This window comes from Varanus komodoensis, unplaced genomic scaffold (assembly GCF_004798865.1).
Source record: "Varanus komodoensis strain SLA01 unplaced genomic scaffold, ASM479886v1 scaffold11, whole genome shotgun sequence".
Classification (NCBI taxonomy): domain Eukaryota; kingdom Metazoa; phylum Chordata; class Lepidosauria; order Squamata; family Varanidae; genus Varanus; species Varanus komodoensis.
Window position 1 is genome coordinate 2,212,047 of NW_025335317.1, and position 15,251 is coordinate 2,227,297.

General features: G+C 53.8%; 1 protein-coding gene across 3 annotated transcripts in view; it reads left to right on the plus strand.

Moving 5' to 3' along the window:
* The window catches only part of VCL (vinculin), a 61,420-nt gene that overhangs the window by 15,149 nt on the left and 31,020 nt on the right, over positions 1-15,251 (plus strand). For all 3 annotated transcript variants that reach the window (XM_044420237.1, XM_044420235.1, XM_044420236.1), the window contains exons 2-6: positions 4,952-5,022; positions 7,992-8,142; positions 8,852-8,960; positions 9,756-9,878; positions 11,234-11,394. In XM_044420237.1, the coding sequence (XP_044276172.1) occupies positions 4,952-5,022; positions 7,992-8,142; positions 8,852-8,960; positions 9,756-9,878; positions 11,234-11,394 (615 nt within the window). The remainder of the gene's footprint in view (positions 1-4,951; positions 5,023-7,991; positions 8,143-8,851; positions 8,961-9,755; positions 9,879-11,233; positions 11,395-15,251) is intronic.

Genomic DNA, 15,251 nt, shown 5'->3' on the forward strand with positions numbered 1-15,251 from the left:
GGCAGCCAGCAAGAAAAAAATACAACACTGGGGGCAGACCTTTTCCATGTCACTGGGGTGGGGCAGGGCATGTGGCAAGAGGCTTCTGCATATCCCGCCCCCCCCCCCCCCCCGCGAACACTGCTTGCAGAGGCCGTGCTGCGCAGGAAATGGGGAGAATGGAACTGAGCATCTGAAACCGATTTTGCTGGCTGTTTAAGCAAAACTGCTAACGACTTTATTTCTGCCAGCACAGCACCTTTAATCGAGGCCTTTATGCAATTAACGCCATCCCTCAACACTGTTTAATAAGTGTCTTGATTAGTAAAGTCATGCCATGGGCCAGCTGGCTCTATGAAAACATCACGTTAGATTCTTCAAGCAAACGTGTAAAAAGAACACCGGCTCTTAGAGTTCCGCTTTCGTCCTGAGGTTTTTTAGGATCCTCCAGGAATAATGCAGCAAGGCGGGTTTTCTGGGAAGTGTTGTTCCCTCCCGGCTGCGTCTTCCGGTGGACCAGTTCAGGAGGGGAGCAGGCGTCAGCCACCCAAAGCTCTCCTCTGTCCTGCAGCCTGTAAAGCCAGCCCCCACTCGCCCGCCCACCCGCCAGCCGAAGCCCAGCTCTGCCGCTGCAGCAGCGGTGTGGCTCAGCTGCTTGGCCCCACTCCCCTTGCGGGTGCTGGCAGCTCCTCTCCTGCATGGGGCTCCCAAACCCATGTGCAGCGGCCGAGTTCTGGGAGGCCCCACCCTGCTGGCATTGGCAGCAGTGCAGGGGAAGCCAGTGAGAGCGTGCCGCATGGGCCCGCTGCTGGCTGAAGCCCCGTGGCTGGCACGGCATCGCTTTTTCCCAAGCGATGCTGCCAAGTGGCTCCGTAGCTTTCAGCTTCACTGTGGCTTCGCGTGTGTCCGGGTTTGGGTGATATGCAACCCCGTAAGGACGCCGGCGACTCCCCACCACAAGCCGTGGCTGTTTGTGCTTCTTATTTGGCGGCAGTTGCAAAAGCAGCCAGCTGGACGCAACGGCTTGTAAAATCTGTAATCCAGACTTGGCCTCAAGTTTATCGGGACATAAAGCACGGTGCTGACAAGCCTGTGGGAAGCAGTGGGTGTTCTTATCGCGGGACACACCTGTCTTCTCTTCTATATATGATGACTAAGATCTCATAAAATAAAGAACAGATCAAACAATGTGCAATGCTGGCTGCATATTTATTTATTTTCTATAGTCCCCAACAGCCAACTCCCTCTGGGTGGTTCACAAAACACATTTTAAAAAATAGGAGGTATATTTGCAGTGTGCATAAGTGAAGGTAGCTCAGTGCGACATCTCCGTGTAGACCGAGGTAACAGCTCAGGTGTACTGACTGAAGGAGCCCAGGTATGCGATGCCGGGTAACATCACCGGGACTCGGGCACATTGCCAAAAGGGACCAAATATGCTAAAGCGATGCTCGTGGTCTCATATAGCTGGCATTGCACCACGTAAAGCAAGGCTAGTACATCCCCAGGTGCCTCGTTTGCATAAATTTGGGGCATCAGATACTCTACCAGGGAAGAAGGCTGGAAGGAGTGAAGTTCAGCAGAGAGCTGAAGATGGTTCAGGGCTGGCAGGGCCAAGGACTTGGAGCTGGGCAAGACACGCTTTCTCAGCCAGCCAACAACTTTCGAGGTGTTAATTGCAAAAGGGAAATGCTGGTCTTCTCTTATTTTACACTGTGTTACTCCATGAAGCTGTGTGTGCAGATGCCAAAAAGGGGCTGTAAGGAAATGCTCTTCTTCGGGGTCTTGGTGCATCACACAGGGCCTGTTGTCAGGCAGATCTCCCAGCTAGATGTCGTCTGTGCATCTGTATGAATGCTCAGAACCCCAGTGGCTCCTGCTCCCGCGTCCACGGGGTCGTATATCCACCCTGGGTTTCAGTCTGAACTTAGAGGAATGGTGCATGATCCCGGACCACAGAAGCTCTGCAGGCGTGCAGTAAGAACTTTGGAGTTGAGTAAGGACATGCTTTATTCTTCTCCACTCTCTCGAATGAGTCGCCTGCTGTGCTGCGTAGTGCTGAAAGGATCAGGGCTTGTTGTGAGCTTCTATCACAGGTGGGGCTAACCTTCTATCTTACCCTCACAGAACAATTCTGAATTGATTCCTCCCTGACCCCCGGGCTCCTTTAGGCTCTTGGAAGTTCTTGCCTTTTCCCAGTTTCCTGTTTCCAACAGCAACATGCGCCGGATTTTAGCATAGCAGGAACTGCCCAGAAGTGAACTCTCCCTCTCTGTTCTGTGTGGTGATGTTGCGTGTGAATCTGGATATTCTTGCTTCGGACAATGCATCGAATGTTAGTCTAGAATTGTCTTATTTCTAGGCGTTCAACTTTCCAGAGTGTGGAGAAACTCACAGGGATGTGTCTTAGTATGTTAAACACTCTATTTTATTTTCGTTTGGGCACTGGTGTATGAAGAAAGCACTTCCTATATTTTAGGTGCCTGTTTCACTTACAAAATGATAGGCACACAGCCACACAAGTTTGCTGTTAGAGGGGATGATGAAGTGCAGGAAATTGGCAGTTCTTGCATTCTTGGTGCTCTTTCTGAGTGGGGTCTACTCAGAGGAGGTGCCTCGGCTCGTTTCTTTGTAGAAAGAGAACGCCCAACTGTAGCGATATCCTGTCAAGGTGGAATTTAAGTGTGTTAGTACAGATGTAATTAATATGGCACATCACTTCTCAAATATTTTAAAGAATTGGCTTTCCATCTCCTTGGCTTGCAGAAATTCACGATCCAGGCATCGCCTGTTTCGCTCAGTGTCCCGAACGCATTGCAGCCTGAGCTCAGACCTGAGGGCTCTGAGCCAAGATGCCCTCTCCGGATCGCCCCTCAGCCCCACTCCACAGCCTTTGTCCTCCGGAGCCGCCCGGATCGCTTGCCAGCTCTCCTCTGAGCTTCCTTAAGAAAAGGAAAGGCCCCGCCTTCTCTTCCTGCTGCCCACGAAGTTAGCCAGGGAACAAATTGCTCCGCTGCCCTTTGTTTGAACACCTGCTCGTTCCCCTTCCACCTGCTCGTGCCTTCCTCTAAACGCAGTTTGCCTGGCTTCCAGCAGGAAGGAGCATTCCGGATATCCTCTGTAGGAGTTTTCAAGGGAAGGATGGGAGGCTGCTTCAAGGACTCGATCCAACCCTGTCCCTGGCTTTCTGGGATACCGGCAACCTGCTCATGGGACCTTACCCCAGTCTGGGGGCACTCAGCCTGCAATGGCGTGCTGGAGTCCGAGGGGGATGTGTGGGGACGCAGTTCTGTCCGGGGGACAGGCCAGGAGGGGCGAGGCGCAAGACACAAGTGCTGGGAGCCGGGAGGGCCGCCCCCGACGGCCAGGGAGCTCTTCTGCAGGAGAGGGTGCTCTGGAGGAAACTCTTTCGATGCAGCAATACATCAGAGCCCCATGGAATCCGTCCCTCTGGCGCTCAGCCCTTGTTCAGGGAGGGGGCCGAGCCAAGAGGAAGTCGGCGAGCGCTTGCAGGGCGAGGGATGCGCGCCTGGCAACCTCCTACCACACTGCGGGCGACATCACAAGCAGCGGCTGCGGCAAGTCGCGCAGAAAGGGGAAGCTGCTTGCGCAGCCTCCGTTGCTGGAAAGAGCCACGCCAGAGCTGGGTGTGCGCAGCAGGAGCTCAGCTGCAGCGGGCCAGAGTCGCTGGGATTCCCACCAGAGTCGCACGGCTCGCACATCTCCGGCGCCGATGGAAATGGGTGGGGAAGAGGACGTGGGGCAGTCCTGCAGCCTCCCCAGAGGCGAGGGTCCTTGCCAGGATCCGCTGTCTGATTGTGCTCTCCTGTATTTAAGCGGGGGCAACCCATCCGCAGCGCAACCATTGGTCACCGTGACCGTTCCCTGCTTCCTCGGGAGCGTTGCTGGGACGGGGCGAATGGTGAAGTGAGCATGCCACCACCACGGTGGCATTTGGACCTCTGCTGCAGTGCGCCTGGCCCAGCCCGGGGTCCAGCTGTGGTGATGCCGCTTAGTCTGAGGTCTGATCCCCTAGTCCCGCCCCACCCCACCCCAAACCAAACCGCAAGAGGAAGAAGCTGTGCTGCTCGCGTTGCCGCTTGTCTCGGCTTTACCCTTCCCTTTTTGCCTTCTCTGCAGGCGGCACAGATTTAAATGGCAAGCTGCTCAGGGCAGGGCTGTGAGGTTGTCCCCCTTGTGCAGCGGACTGCGCAGGGCCCACCATAAGAAGCAGGAAGTAAGGAGTAGCTACTTAGGAAGAACTCAGAGGAGCCCAGAGGTGTGGCAGACCTTTCTCTCCCCGCCTCAGAATCCTCAGCTGTTTCGAGAACAGGTGACTTCTCACCTTGGGAGAGTTGGGACTTACCTGGAGAGCTGCAGGGATGATGGAAAGTGTGGTGAGAGATGGAGCTGCCAGGTATCCACTGGGACGTGGCAGCGAACCGCCATGTTTCACTCCGTGGCATCTGCCGCTTGGCATGGTAGCGGTGGCAGCTGTGGGCCCGTGGTTCGGTGGGACGAGGAATTGAGGGCTTCTACTTAAGCCTCCATTTTGGAGCTGCCGGGGTGGCGAGTGTTTGGCTCTTTAGCGCTTTGTGCATCGGCTTTGGAACAGCCTCAAAAGGCAGGTCAGTATGGTTATCCGCTAACGCAAGGGCAGAGTGCCTGCTTTAGGCCATCCGGGGAATTCGTGGGAGAGGCAACACCAGAGACAGGGAGCCATGCAGCTCGGAGAGTAGAGTGTGTCTCGGTCCGTTTTTGAGCAACCACAAAGCAGATCAAGGCGGCGCCTTCCCACCTGGGGTGGCTCTGGTGTCCCATCCGTTTAGGGCACTCCAGCATGTCCCAGTCAGTCACACAGGCAATCTTCACGTTTTCAGGGCTCTGGGAAAGCTGTTTATTCTGGTAACTTCATTAAGACCATTACTATGCGGCCAAGGGTGAAAACATGCCTCTCTCTTGTTTCATGCAGGTCGGGAAAGAAACTGTCCAGACAACCGAAGACCAGATTTTGAAGAGGGACATGCCGCCTGCATTCATAAAGTAAGTAAACAGAAATTAGAAGTGCACATAGCAGTTCATATAGGCAGTTTTACAGTGCAGTTTTCACTGAGACGCACTGCGTCAGACTGCAGGAGAGGCCTTGAGACGGATGGCTCCTCTGCAGCGACAGCCCCGCATGTAGCGAGCTAATATGTCAGGGAGGAGGAGGAGGACGGGGACCCGCCTTGACTCGCGTGTTTTCTGTGTGCAGCCAAGTGGGTCAGCGTAGAGGGTGGAGATCCTCCAGCGTCAGTCTGAAACTGGACCATTGAAATGAAAAGTTGGTCCACCTTCAGTTCTTTAACGTGCAACACGTTATTCTACCTTATTTAGCAAAGAAACATATTACTTATTGAATGTTCTGGTTCATTAGGCTTAGGCTTGGCTTAGGCCTGTAACCCAGTCCTCCAGGACCCTGTATCTTCAGTGCTTGGAACCACACGTGTGACCTGCAGCAGCATCTTTCTTTTCTGCAGCGACGGTTCTCTGTTTGGATGAAGAGGCCATTGTAGCATCGCTGCTGCTTCCCTCTCTGCCCTTGGCCTGGCTCAAATAGCCCTTGACATGAGAAAGGGAATCGGCTGGCATTGGGTCTTAACTTAACGCAGCCCTTCCGTTTCCGAACGTGTAATGATCTGGTTCTTCCAGGCCTTCAGGGCATAATAATCGCTTCCACTATCATTGAATTGCTTTCCTGAGCATGGTCAAATGCCAGCTCCTCTTGCCATTTGCTCGAAAGGGCAGGTCCTTCATTAGATGTTGAGGAGGGACAGAGATGTTCGCATTCGGATCCTGGAAAACAAATCCCTTTGCCAGGGTGTTGGGCTATGAATGAAGTAAATATATCCGGTCCAGGTTCCGGGCTTCAGAGCAGCCTCGGAAGCTGCTTCTGCAGCATCAGGGCTGTTGAGCTTCTTCCTGCTTCCTTCCTGGTGTATTTTTCTGATTTTAAATGGCCCTCCAAACTGGTCACTAGCTGTGGAAGGAATAAAGAGAGGGGGAATTAGCTAAGTAATGGCACCTTATCTTTGGATTTCTCTTCCGAAAGAGGTGTGCCTGGCTTTTTGCTTTTTATATCAGCTGGATTTTATGTGGTTTTTAGCTGGTATTGTTTAATTTATTTTTATGCTGTGTTGTTGTGTGAGGTGCGCCACGTGAGTCACCCGGAGAGCGCTTGGGCTGTGAGGCAGCACACAAGTGCATTAACTCACACTGCCCTTCCTGGATGGTCCCCCATGCGAAGAGAGCACTGCACCTATGCGTAAAAACTAGTGTGCCCAGGAGAACCTTTCCCTGGCCTCATTTTCTGTGTGTCGGGATGGAGATGGAGTTTTAATTTCGCTCCTGTGAACCCGACCTGCAGGCTCTCAGTCCTGTGGCCCAGATCCAGCCCGAAGCTGTACCAAGAATGTGTAGCAACTCAACCTTAATTGCTGGCGGGTTCTTTAATTCCTAGGGCTCACGTGCACAAGAAGTGCCAACAATTGTAAATCCTGTTGGCAGAGAATAATAAAGAAACCGACTTGCCAGATTCAGTGCCTGTGCACGACAGATAGGTGTGTTTGAAGGAACTGGTGTGCAGCAGGCAAGATTTATATGCTTCTAAAATTATCCTCCATTCTTAGAGGCTGAAGTGCTCCGTTTTGAAAGGACAGTGCTTTTTTTCTGGGAAGGCGGATGTTTATAAGAAGATCAGCTGGTCTCTAAAACCAACCAAGAGAATAATATTTCCTCTTTTGCTAAATTTGGCCTGCTAATATGATGTTGTGCCCACATCTGTGCCATGGTGTCATTTGGCCACCCAGCAGCCTGGTGCCTGCGACAGCCATGGCCCAAAACAGCATTCCGTGTGCTGCAGGTGGCCAGACACACAGAGGTGCGATGTCTTGCCACTGGCTCTGGCAGCCTGTGCAGTCCAAGAACTTTGCCGTATTTCCATGCCCCTGCCCTACCATGATGCCCAGATAAGGCTTGCAGAAATTATATCATCGCACCCATTGCAGGAATGTGTTGTCTGATCGCAGCCTCGACCCTTTAGAAACCACTTGTGAATAAAAAGATCGTGATCGTATTGCAAATGATGACTGATCTGTTAAGCACAGAATTCTTCCTGTAAGGTAATGAATTCTGTAAGTAGCTGCCCACCCTGCCCTGGGAGTGAACTGGCTTCAGGTGCATCGTATGGTGTATTCTTCATACTTGAAACATGCATGAAAAAGCCAAATATGAAAGCCATACAATTGGAAGTGAAATACTTGCTCTTTGGAGGAAAATAAATCTTGGTCAGGTAAATCTTGGGTTTCCAGTGTGGGCCTCAGAAGAGCAGCTGAGCAGTTGCTTTGACACAGATCTTCCTCTTGACCTCCTCCCTGATGCGTTTGCCTTCCTCCTGGAACCAGAAGAACTTCCACAGAGTGTGGATCGTGTCTCTTGCCAGGTTCAGTCAGCGGACTCTGTGCTGATGCAGCTCAACAGGCGTGGGCCAAGTTCCGAGTGTGTGTGCGAGCGAGGTCGTGGCATAATGGACTTCTGTTTGTCGCAGGCGTATTCCGATTGCGGCACGCGGTGGAGCAGCTGAGTGGCGCTCTCCGTTTTCCTGCCTGCAGCAGCAGGGGCACCGTGGGATTGGGAACTTGCATTGAGCAGCCAGCAGATCTGCTCTCTGCCACCTTGAAGCGCGTCCTCCCAAATCAGCCTTCAAGCCAAACAAGGCCGTTGTTACTAACATGCTGCTTTCCCTGGCACTCGTTTGTAAAGCCAGAACATGTGCTTTTGCTCCGAGACTTTCTCCTTTAATTAGGGCTCAAATAAGCGTGCGGCTGAAGGTAGGAGTGATTTGACCTCCGATTACGTAACCCCTGTGCTGCAGAAGGAAGACACGGGTCACTCCTAGGGCAGCTGCCCTTCTGTCCACCCCGTGCAGGTAACAAAACACAGAGTAATCCCTCTTTCTCCTTGCCTGCTCGCAGGGTGGAAAATGCTTGCACAAAGCTTGTCCAGGCGGCTCAGATGCTCCAGAAGGACCCCTACTCAGTGCCTGCCCGAGATTACCTCATTGATGGATCGAGAGGCATCCTTTCCGGGACCTCCGACTTGCTTCTGACGTTTGACGAGGCTGAGGTGCGGGCCCTCATTTTCTTCTGCGCAACAGTAACTGGGTATTTGGGCGATTCACCGAATGCAGGTTCTATCGTAGTATAATTATCATTCCATTGTATTCATAGCCCCTCTTTTTTCTCTTATGGGGAAGCCAAGATGGTTTACATAGTTCCATTCTTTCCTCCCAACAGCGACCCTGTGAGGTAGGCTTGGCTGAGAGTGAGTAGCAGACCCAGCCAGTTGGGACTAAAGCCCAGAGCTCCCAGGGCCCCCATCCAGCAACTCTCTTGCCGTGTTTGCTAACCTTTGGGCTGCGGCTGAGCAGGTGGGAGCTGGCTTCCTCCCCCTATCCTTTGTAGGGGGCCAGAGGGGCTATGGGGTGGGTGGGAAGCCCTGTGGAATGGCCATCTTCCACCCAAGCACTCGGACCTAAAACTGCCTCCAAGGCATTGACTGCTTTAGAAGAAACCACTGAATTAATATTTAGAGCGTCGAGTTCATGTCAAGAAGCCCTGTTTACATAAGAGTCTCCTTCCAGAAATGTGTTTGCGCTGTATGTCATTAATCAAGATTTAAAATACAGCCATCCCTTCAGATTTAAATAAAACATGAGAAAGCCTATCTCTCTCCTGCAACTGGGGTTACACATGTTCCGCTTTTCATCCTTTCAACCTAAGACATTTTGGCTTGTGATAAAAGGAAGCACTCAATTCTTAAATGTCCATTTAAGGTCCGTAAAATTATCCGTGTCTGCAAAGGAATTCTGGAATACCTAACGGTGGCTGAGGTGGTGGAGACCATGGAGGACCTGGTGACATATACAAAGAACCTGGGGCCAGGTTAGACATTCCCCTGTTCCCCTTCGCGTGCGGTTGTGCTCTTCCTTTTACACGCTATCCAGGACCTCCACAGTGGGGGCTCTCCTGGATCCCTGCTTGCGTGCTGCAGGTTCCAGATCAACCCAGACCTTGGAGCGGTGCGGCCTGAGCTCACCCTGCTTCCGAGGGAAGCGGATGCGGCCCGCTGCCTCTTCCACGCCTCTGCCGTTTCTGTGGAGCCCAGTTTTGCAGAGGGCGCACGACAGAGAGAGGCGAGAACATTCCTCTCGTGCTACAGGCGCTATTCTTAGCCGTGCCCGAGGTGGTCGCCATGCGGAGATGCTCGTCAGCACATCAGTCCACCCAAGCTGGCAAAGTGCCGCTATTTGTGGGCTGGCGGCTGAGGCTTGGGACCAGACGAGGCGGGCTGCTGGGCACACCTCTTAGCGCAGGGGTCCCACCCCGTTCATGGGCAAATAGCGGCAATGGGGAAGCCCCGGGATGGGGTGGCTGATGGAGGGGTGGTGAACCCTGGTCTCCGCATGGTCCAGCACTCAGGCGCTGCTCTCTCAACCTGGCCTCTGTTCCCCAGCTGGGACTTCTGCACAGGCCATTCGTGGCTGGCAGCCCCTCGCTGAGCCTCAGTGAAGGGTTTGTCCGTGCTTGCATCGTGCTCCGTCCCCACGAGGTCCCAGCAGGCCAACGCCCAAAACGGGGATTTCGTGTGCCCTCTTCCTGCTCAGAGTGGCAGCTCGGGCTGGAAAGCAGCTCACAGAGCTGAGAAAGGCGTGTGACTCGCTGTCCTTCCTCCACTAGGCATGACTAAGATGGCCAAGATGATTGACGAGCGGCAGCAGGAGCTGACGCACCAGGAGCACCGAGTCATGCTGGTGAACTCCATGAACACTGTCAAGGAACTGCTGCCCGTCCTCATTTCAGGTGACTCAGCAGGGCGCCAGCGAGGCGGAAGCATGCCTTGAAACGCTCCGGGTTGTGTGGATGCGCTTTTCCCAGAGTCATACCTGGCAAGACTGTGGCTGGTGGTGAACTTTGGCCGACGGGCAGCATGGAAAGCAGAACTGAGGGAGAGAGAGATGCAGGCAGAAAGCATTTCAGAAACAGATGGCTACTTGCATACTTGGTAAACCCCGTGTGGCTGCTTAATGTGGCCACCTTGCAAGGAAAGCTGTGCTCCCGTGTCCTGGCCCGCCTCTCCTGCCCGTGTCCTATTTACGTTCTGTGAGCTGAGCTCTCTGTGGCACGTGAACTGACGGGCTATTTATATGTGATTATATTTGTGCCGCTTGCCTGAAACGGCACTGTATTGAAGAGCGCAACAGGGTGGGCACGCAGGCCGGCCCTCGTAGCGTATAGAGGTGGAGTACCCAAAGGCGGCCCGGCCCTGGTCTGAAGCTGCCTCTTCCTCTTCGGATGAAATGCACAGAAGTCTCCCCTGCCGCCCACCCAGCCACCCCCATTCATTCCCCGTTGGTTCCCCAGATTACGCATCAGAAGCCTCACAGTTAGGGCTGCTTGTTTCTAGAGCAGTTGACTGAAATACACGAAGATGGCTTGGTGATACTCAATTTCTCGCTGAATTTAACGTGCCTGAAATGATATCTTGGTCGAGTAATTTTACTAAGCCTCTGTTCTTCTGCTTTCCAGAATATCATAGCTGTAATTTGAAGCAACAGCTAACCGTCTGCCCATCCCATCCTCCCTCCAGGTTTCTACCATCAGATTTGCAAACATAGTAGAATACAATAACATTTAGCAAAAAAAAAATTGCCAAAATTGTAAATAAGAAAGCAAAATTCCCTCAAAATGGGAACTCTAAATGGATTAAAGTGTGGGTTGCCAACTCTGAAATCTTGGCTGTGCGGGAAAATTTCCTCGGGTCACCTCAGAAAGGAAACAACAGATCTGGTAGATTTTCTACAAAAACAGAGGCAGCAATTAAGGGTCCTGTCCTTGGTTCACACAGGGATGCACCTGCACAAGGCCTTCCCGATCTGAACTCATCCCAAGTCGGAGGGAAATAGTGAGAAAGAGGTGCTCCCTCAAATCTCCGGGGCCCAGGCTGTGCTCTGGGTTCAAAAGCTCCAGTGACAGCAGCCCCCTGATGTATTGGATCAGGCCCAGCCTCAGTGTACAAGCTACGCAAGCAGGCCCTGGGGCAAAAGCCACCCACGGGGGTGATCGATCATTCTGCTCGACGGTGCGCAGGCGGGCATCTGCATCGCGCCGCAAGGCTTTCTGTGAGGCTTTGCTGATCGGCTGTGTACTCTCCGTAGCCATGAAGATTTTTGTGACAACTAAAAATTCCAAGAGCCAAGGAATCGAGGAGGCCTTGAAGAACCGCAACTTCACAGTGGAGAAGATGAGTGCGGAAATCAACGAGATAATCCGTGTGCTGCAGCTCACGTCCTGGGATGAAGATGCTTGGGCTAGCAAGGTGGGTGCGCGGCCCAGCCTGGGGACGCGATCGGAGTGCTGCTGCCTGTGTCACTGCCCCTTCTCCCCAGGGAAGAACGTCCTAGTGGGAGAATTGGCCGCGTGATGCTAGAGCCAGGCCTGGGAACCTGGTGCCAGGCCTGGTCTCCGATTTTGATCTGAAGGGCGGAGGGTGGCCCTGTGGGCGCCACATCGCGGCTCACGTGGTCCTGGAAGCCACGTGCGAGACGGGAGGAGGGAGCCCCTGGCCTTTGGCCTGCCCCTGGTCTGAATGGGGGCATGGCAGCCTGACTCAGCTGGGTGCCCTGGGGATCAAAGGGCTCTTGCCGTTGTGATTGGGACAAAGACAGGCTGGCACAAGTGAGCCGTCAAAATGGTGCTTGGCTCTGCTTCTGGTGGGAAGCCAGGTCCAGAGTTGCAGGGAGGAAACACGGAAGGTTTGGAAGCCGTACGTGACAAAAAGGGAAACACACCAGGACAAGGATGTGGAGCCTTTGCCGGAGGCGCTGGGCGTGGAGGCAGGCTTGCCCCCGGCTGCTGTCGCTCTGGCGCAGGGGTGAGCCAGCCAGAGCCAGGTCAGGGGGAGGGCCGGGGCACCGCAGGCCCCTAACTGAAGGATGCTTGGCCTCCTCCTCCTCGAACCTGGAAAAGCAGGACGGTATCTTCTCGGGAAGGGGTGGCAACGGCTGCAGGAGGCAGACCCTGCTCTGCAGCAGTGCTCATGAGCACCCAAACACTGCTGAGACACGCCCGACGGGGCTCTCCTCTTCACACGGATGTCAGCAGCTGCCTTGGCCCAGCTCAGCATTGTCCGCTTGGTCGGGGTCCAGGTTCCAGGCGGGACCTTCCCTCTCCTGCCCGAGGGGTCCTGGAATGCATGTGGAGCTTTTGCCCAGAGAGCACGTGCTCCACCGCCGAGCTGCGGCTTGGTGAAAACCGGCTCAGGAACTGGGAGCGCGCCAAGGGACTGCATCAGTCCCACCGCTGATGGATTCCCCTCCCGCTCCACCACAGTTCCCAGTCCTGCGACCTCATCCGGGATCCTGCATCCACTGTGAGAACTGCAGGAAGAACCGGCATGATTTCATGTCGTCTTGGCTCGCTGAGAACCAGTTGCCTTTCAGTCCGAGCCACACGGTGCCCCTTGATGCCAGCAGTAGCGATAAAACGGTGCCAGGCATCTTGGGGTGGGCGCCTTAAGGGGCCGCGAGTTGTCCCTGGAGATTTTAGTTGGGTGGGGCAGGGGGGAAAGCACCGTTTTGGCCAAGCAGAGATTGCTGTGGGGAATTCGCAGCTTCGCTGTCACTTGAAAACGAAAGCTGCCGTGATCTGTACTTGTGTCGCTTAATGCAATAGTATCATGACTTCTTTTATGCATTTTTCTTTCTATTTTTTCTGACCTTTTTCTCACCTTTTAGAAGGTAAGCACTCTTCCACAACCCACTCCCTTTCCCCTTTCTACTAAAACTGAAAAGCATGGCCCTTTGATGACAATGGTGTGGCGTGTGCAGATTGTGTGCCGTGCATTTTTTGTGTGGGTTATTACACCCTACTCACTCCTGAAGGCAGGGGTATTAAAATCCACTTAAAACTTTGCCAGTTAGACGGTGCAGTTTGGAGTTGTTTCTGAGCTGCTGACAGCCATCCCTGCTATCTCAAGACATGCTAATACGATTTAATGACAATCAGTTTCCTGGTGAACTTGGAGTATGTTTCTTGTCTTGTCCTCACATCAGGAATTAGCAGGTTGTAGCCCAAGCAATGCTTTAGACATACTTTGACAACTATTTTTCTTAGTTTAAGGCTTTATGGAAGAGGGGCAATGGCATGCTTGTGAGAATCCGTTTTCTCAGTAGTAATAGATGCAAGGAGATTTGATTTTGCTGCTGAAGCTGTGCGGATGGCAGGACATGGAGAACAGCGTTGCTGGTCAAGAGCAGATGAGTCTGTGTGAGGCGGTTGGTGGCCTTGATCAAGGAAGCCACTCCTGCGTGGTCGCAAATAGGTTCATTCATGTCCTTAATCCCAGGAACATGTCTTGATTTTCCATCACATTTCAAAAAAATCCTACTCAGTACTAAAAACGGCCGGTGCTTTTCTGCTGGGTGGGGCTTTCTCCTCCTCAAATGTTCCACAGTTGGGTATGACAGGTTCCCCTGTTAAAGGAAACTTGTGTTTTTGGCATTTGTCATTGTTGTGGTTTCCAAATGGGTCCCAGCAGCTGCAGTGGCACAGTTACAAGAAGGGCACGGATTATGTGATGAACAAAGAGGGTTGCCAGAACCAAGCAGTCTGAACATTTCTGTGGAAACTTTCTTCTGAGTTCATAATTCTCAATCACTCCGGAATCCTAAAATGGGGCACTGTGTTGAATGAAAACACTCGTACTCCTGCCTGAAGATCCTGTTTCCTTGCCCACTTCCTTGAATAGATAGTAGTAACTCTGTTATACGAGTTAAAATGGAAATAGGCTTATCGTGGAACTGCTGAAGGTGCTGCTTCAGCTAAACTGCACCTTTTAGGAAAGGGATTTAGCAGCTCTGAGCTGGAGGAGCAGTCAGGTAACGGGGTGCTGCTCCATCAGACCTACCTTTGCGGTTTCCTGCGGCAAAAGCAAAATGTTGGCAAGTCTAAGAAAGCTTCGAAGAGACAGCACTAGACACCTGTACCTTCCTCCTCTTGGACTGGCTCCCGTGAGGCCAGGCTGGGGTTTCCATGACCCATGGAAAACCATCCGCAGTGCCATGTCCTGCCCAGAGCGGGTTTGGGGGTGGCTTGCTGGAATGCCTTGTGGGGCGCCCCTATTTCTCCGTGCCGGGTTCCCGCGTTTAATCAGTACCTGTGCCCTCTGTGGCTCAGCTGGCCAATTTGTGGGGTAGCGACACAGGGCTGCATGGGTGTGCACGTGTGTATGCACGCACGCACGTGCGTTCTACAAGCATTCTGTCGCCGCCCAGCTCTGCCCTCCTCGTGCAGGGGTGGCTTTGCCTTGGGCGACCCTGAGCGAAGCTTCTAGGCCACACGAGTCCGCTCTGCGTTCTGAAGTCCTGGGAGAGCGGCTTGGCAAACTTTCTGCATGCCTGACCCTGCGCCAACGACCCCGGCTGTGCTGAGCTTCGTGGGATACTTCGTGGGCAGCATTAAGAAGCTGCAGTGGAATCGCTGGCGCCGCCGGCCCCCTCCTGAAAGGGCACGCCTGACACACGAGTGCTGCACCGGGTGCCACAGGTGTTCTCCGCTGTGCCACGGGGACTAGCGTTCTTTATTTCTGTGGTTCCTGTACTGCCCCAGTGCCAAAGCTCCCTGGGCTGGGATCTCCTCCGTTGCCTGTCTCAAACGTTTGGGTCCCTCAGAGCATGGAGCACATGCCGGGTGACTCAGCTGGCAGCCAGGCCGGAAAGCTGGAGCCAGGGTCTCCTTCCAGTGCTGCCTTCTTTGGGCATGAAAGCAGATGTGGCCCAGGCAGGATCGCGGAGCGCATCGTGCCGGAGCCTTCGTGCCGGGGCCGTGCTCTGCGTGAGCCCTGCGGGAGGGCTCCCCTCGGCTTTGCCCGGTGACTCATGCAGGGCTGGCCCCTTTCCCGATGAGAAGAGGCGTGGGCTTGGCCACATTCCTTGGTGCTCCCTTCGCCCGCTGGCTGGGGACTCTCTCAGCCACAGCCGTCCCCTGCGGGCCTCGGGCGGCTCGCCACCAAGCAGCCTCCGTGGCAGGCTTCCCCCCGCACGGTTGATCCCAAGTGCTTAAACGTGTCAGAATGCCGGGGTCCTTAGTGTTCACAATTCTGGCGCTAATCAGCTCTTCCGCAGCCGGGGGAGAGCCCGGCCCAGCCCTCCCCACTCACTTCCTTTCCTGCTCTGC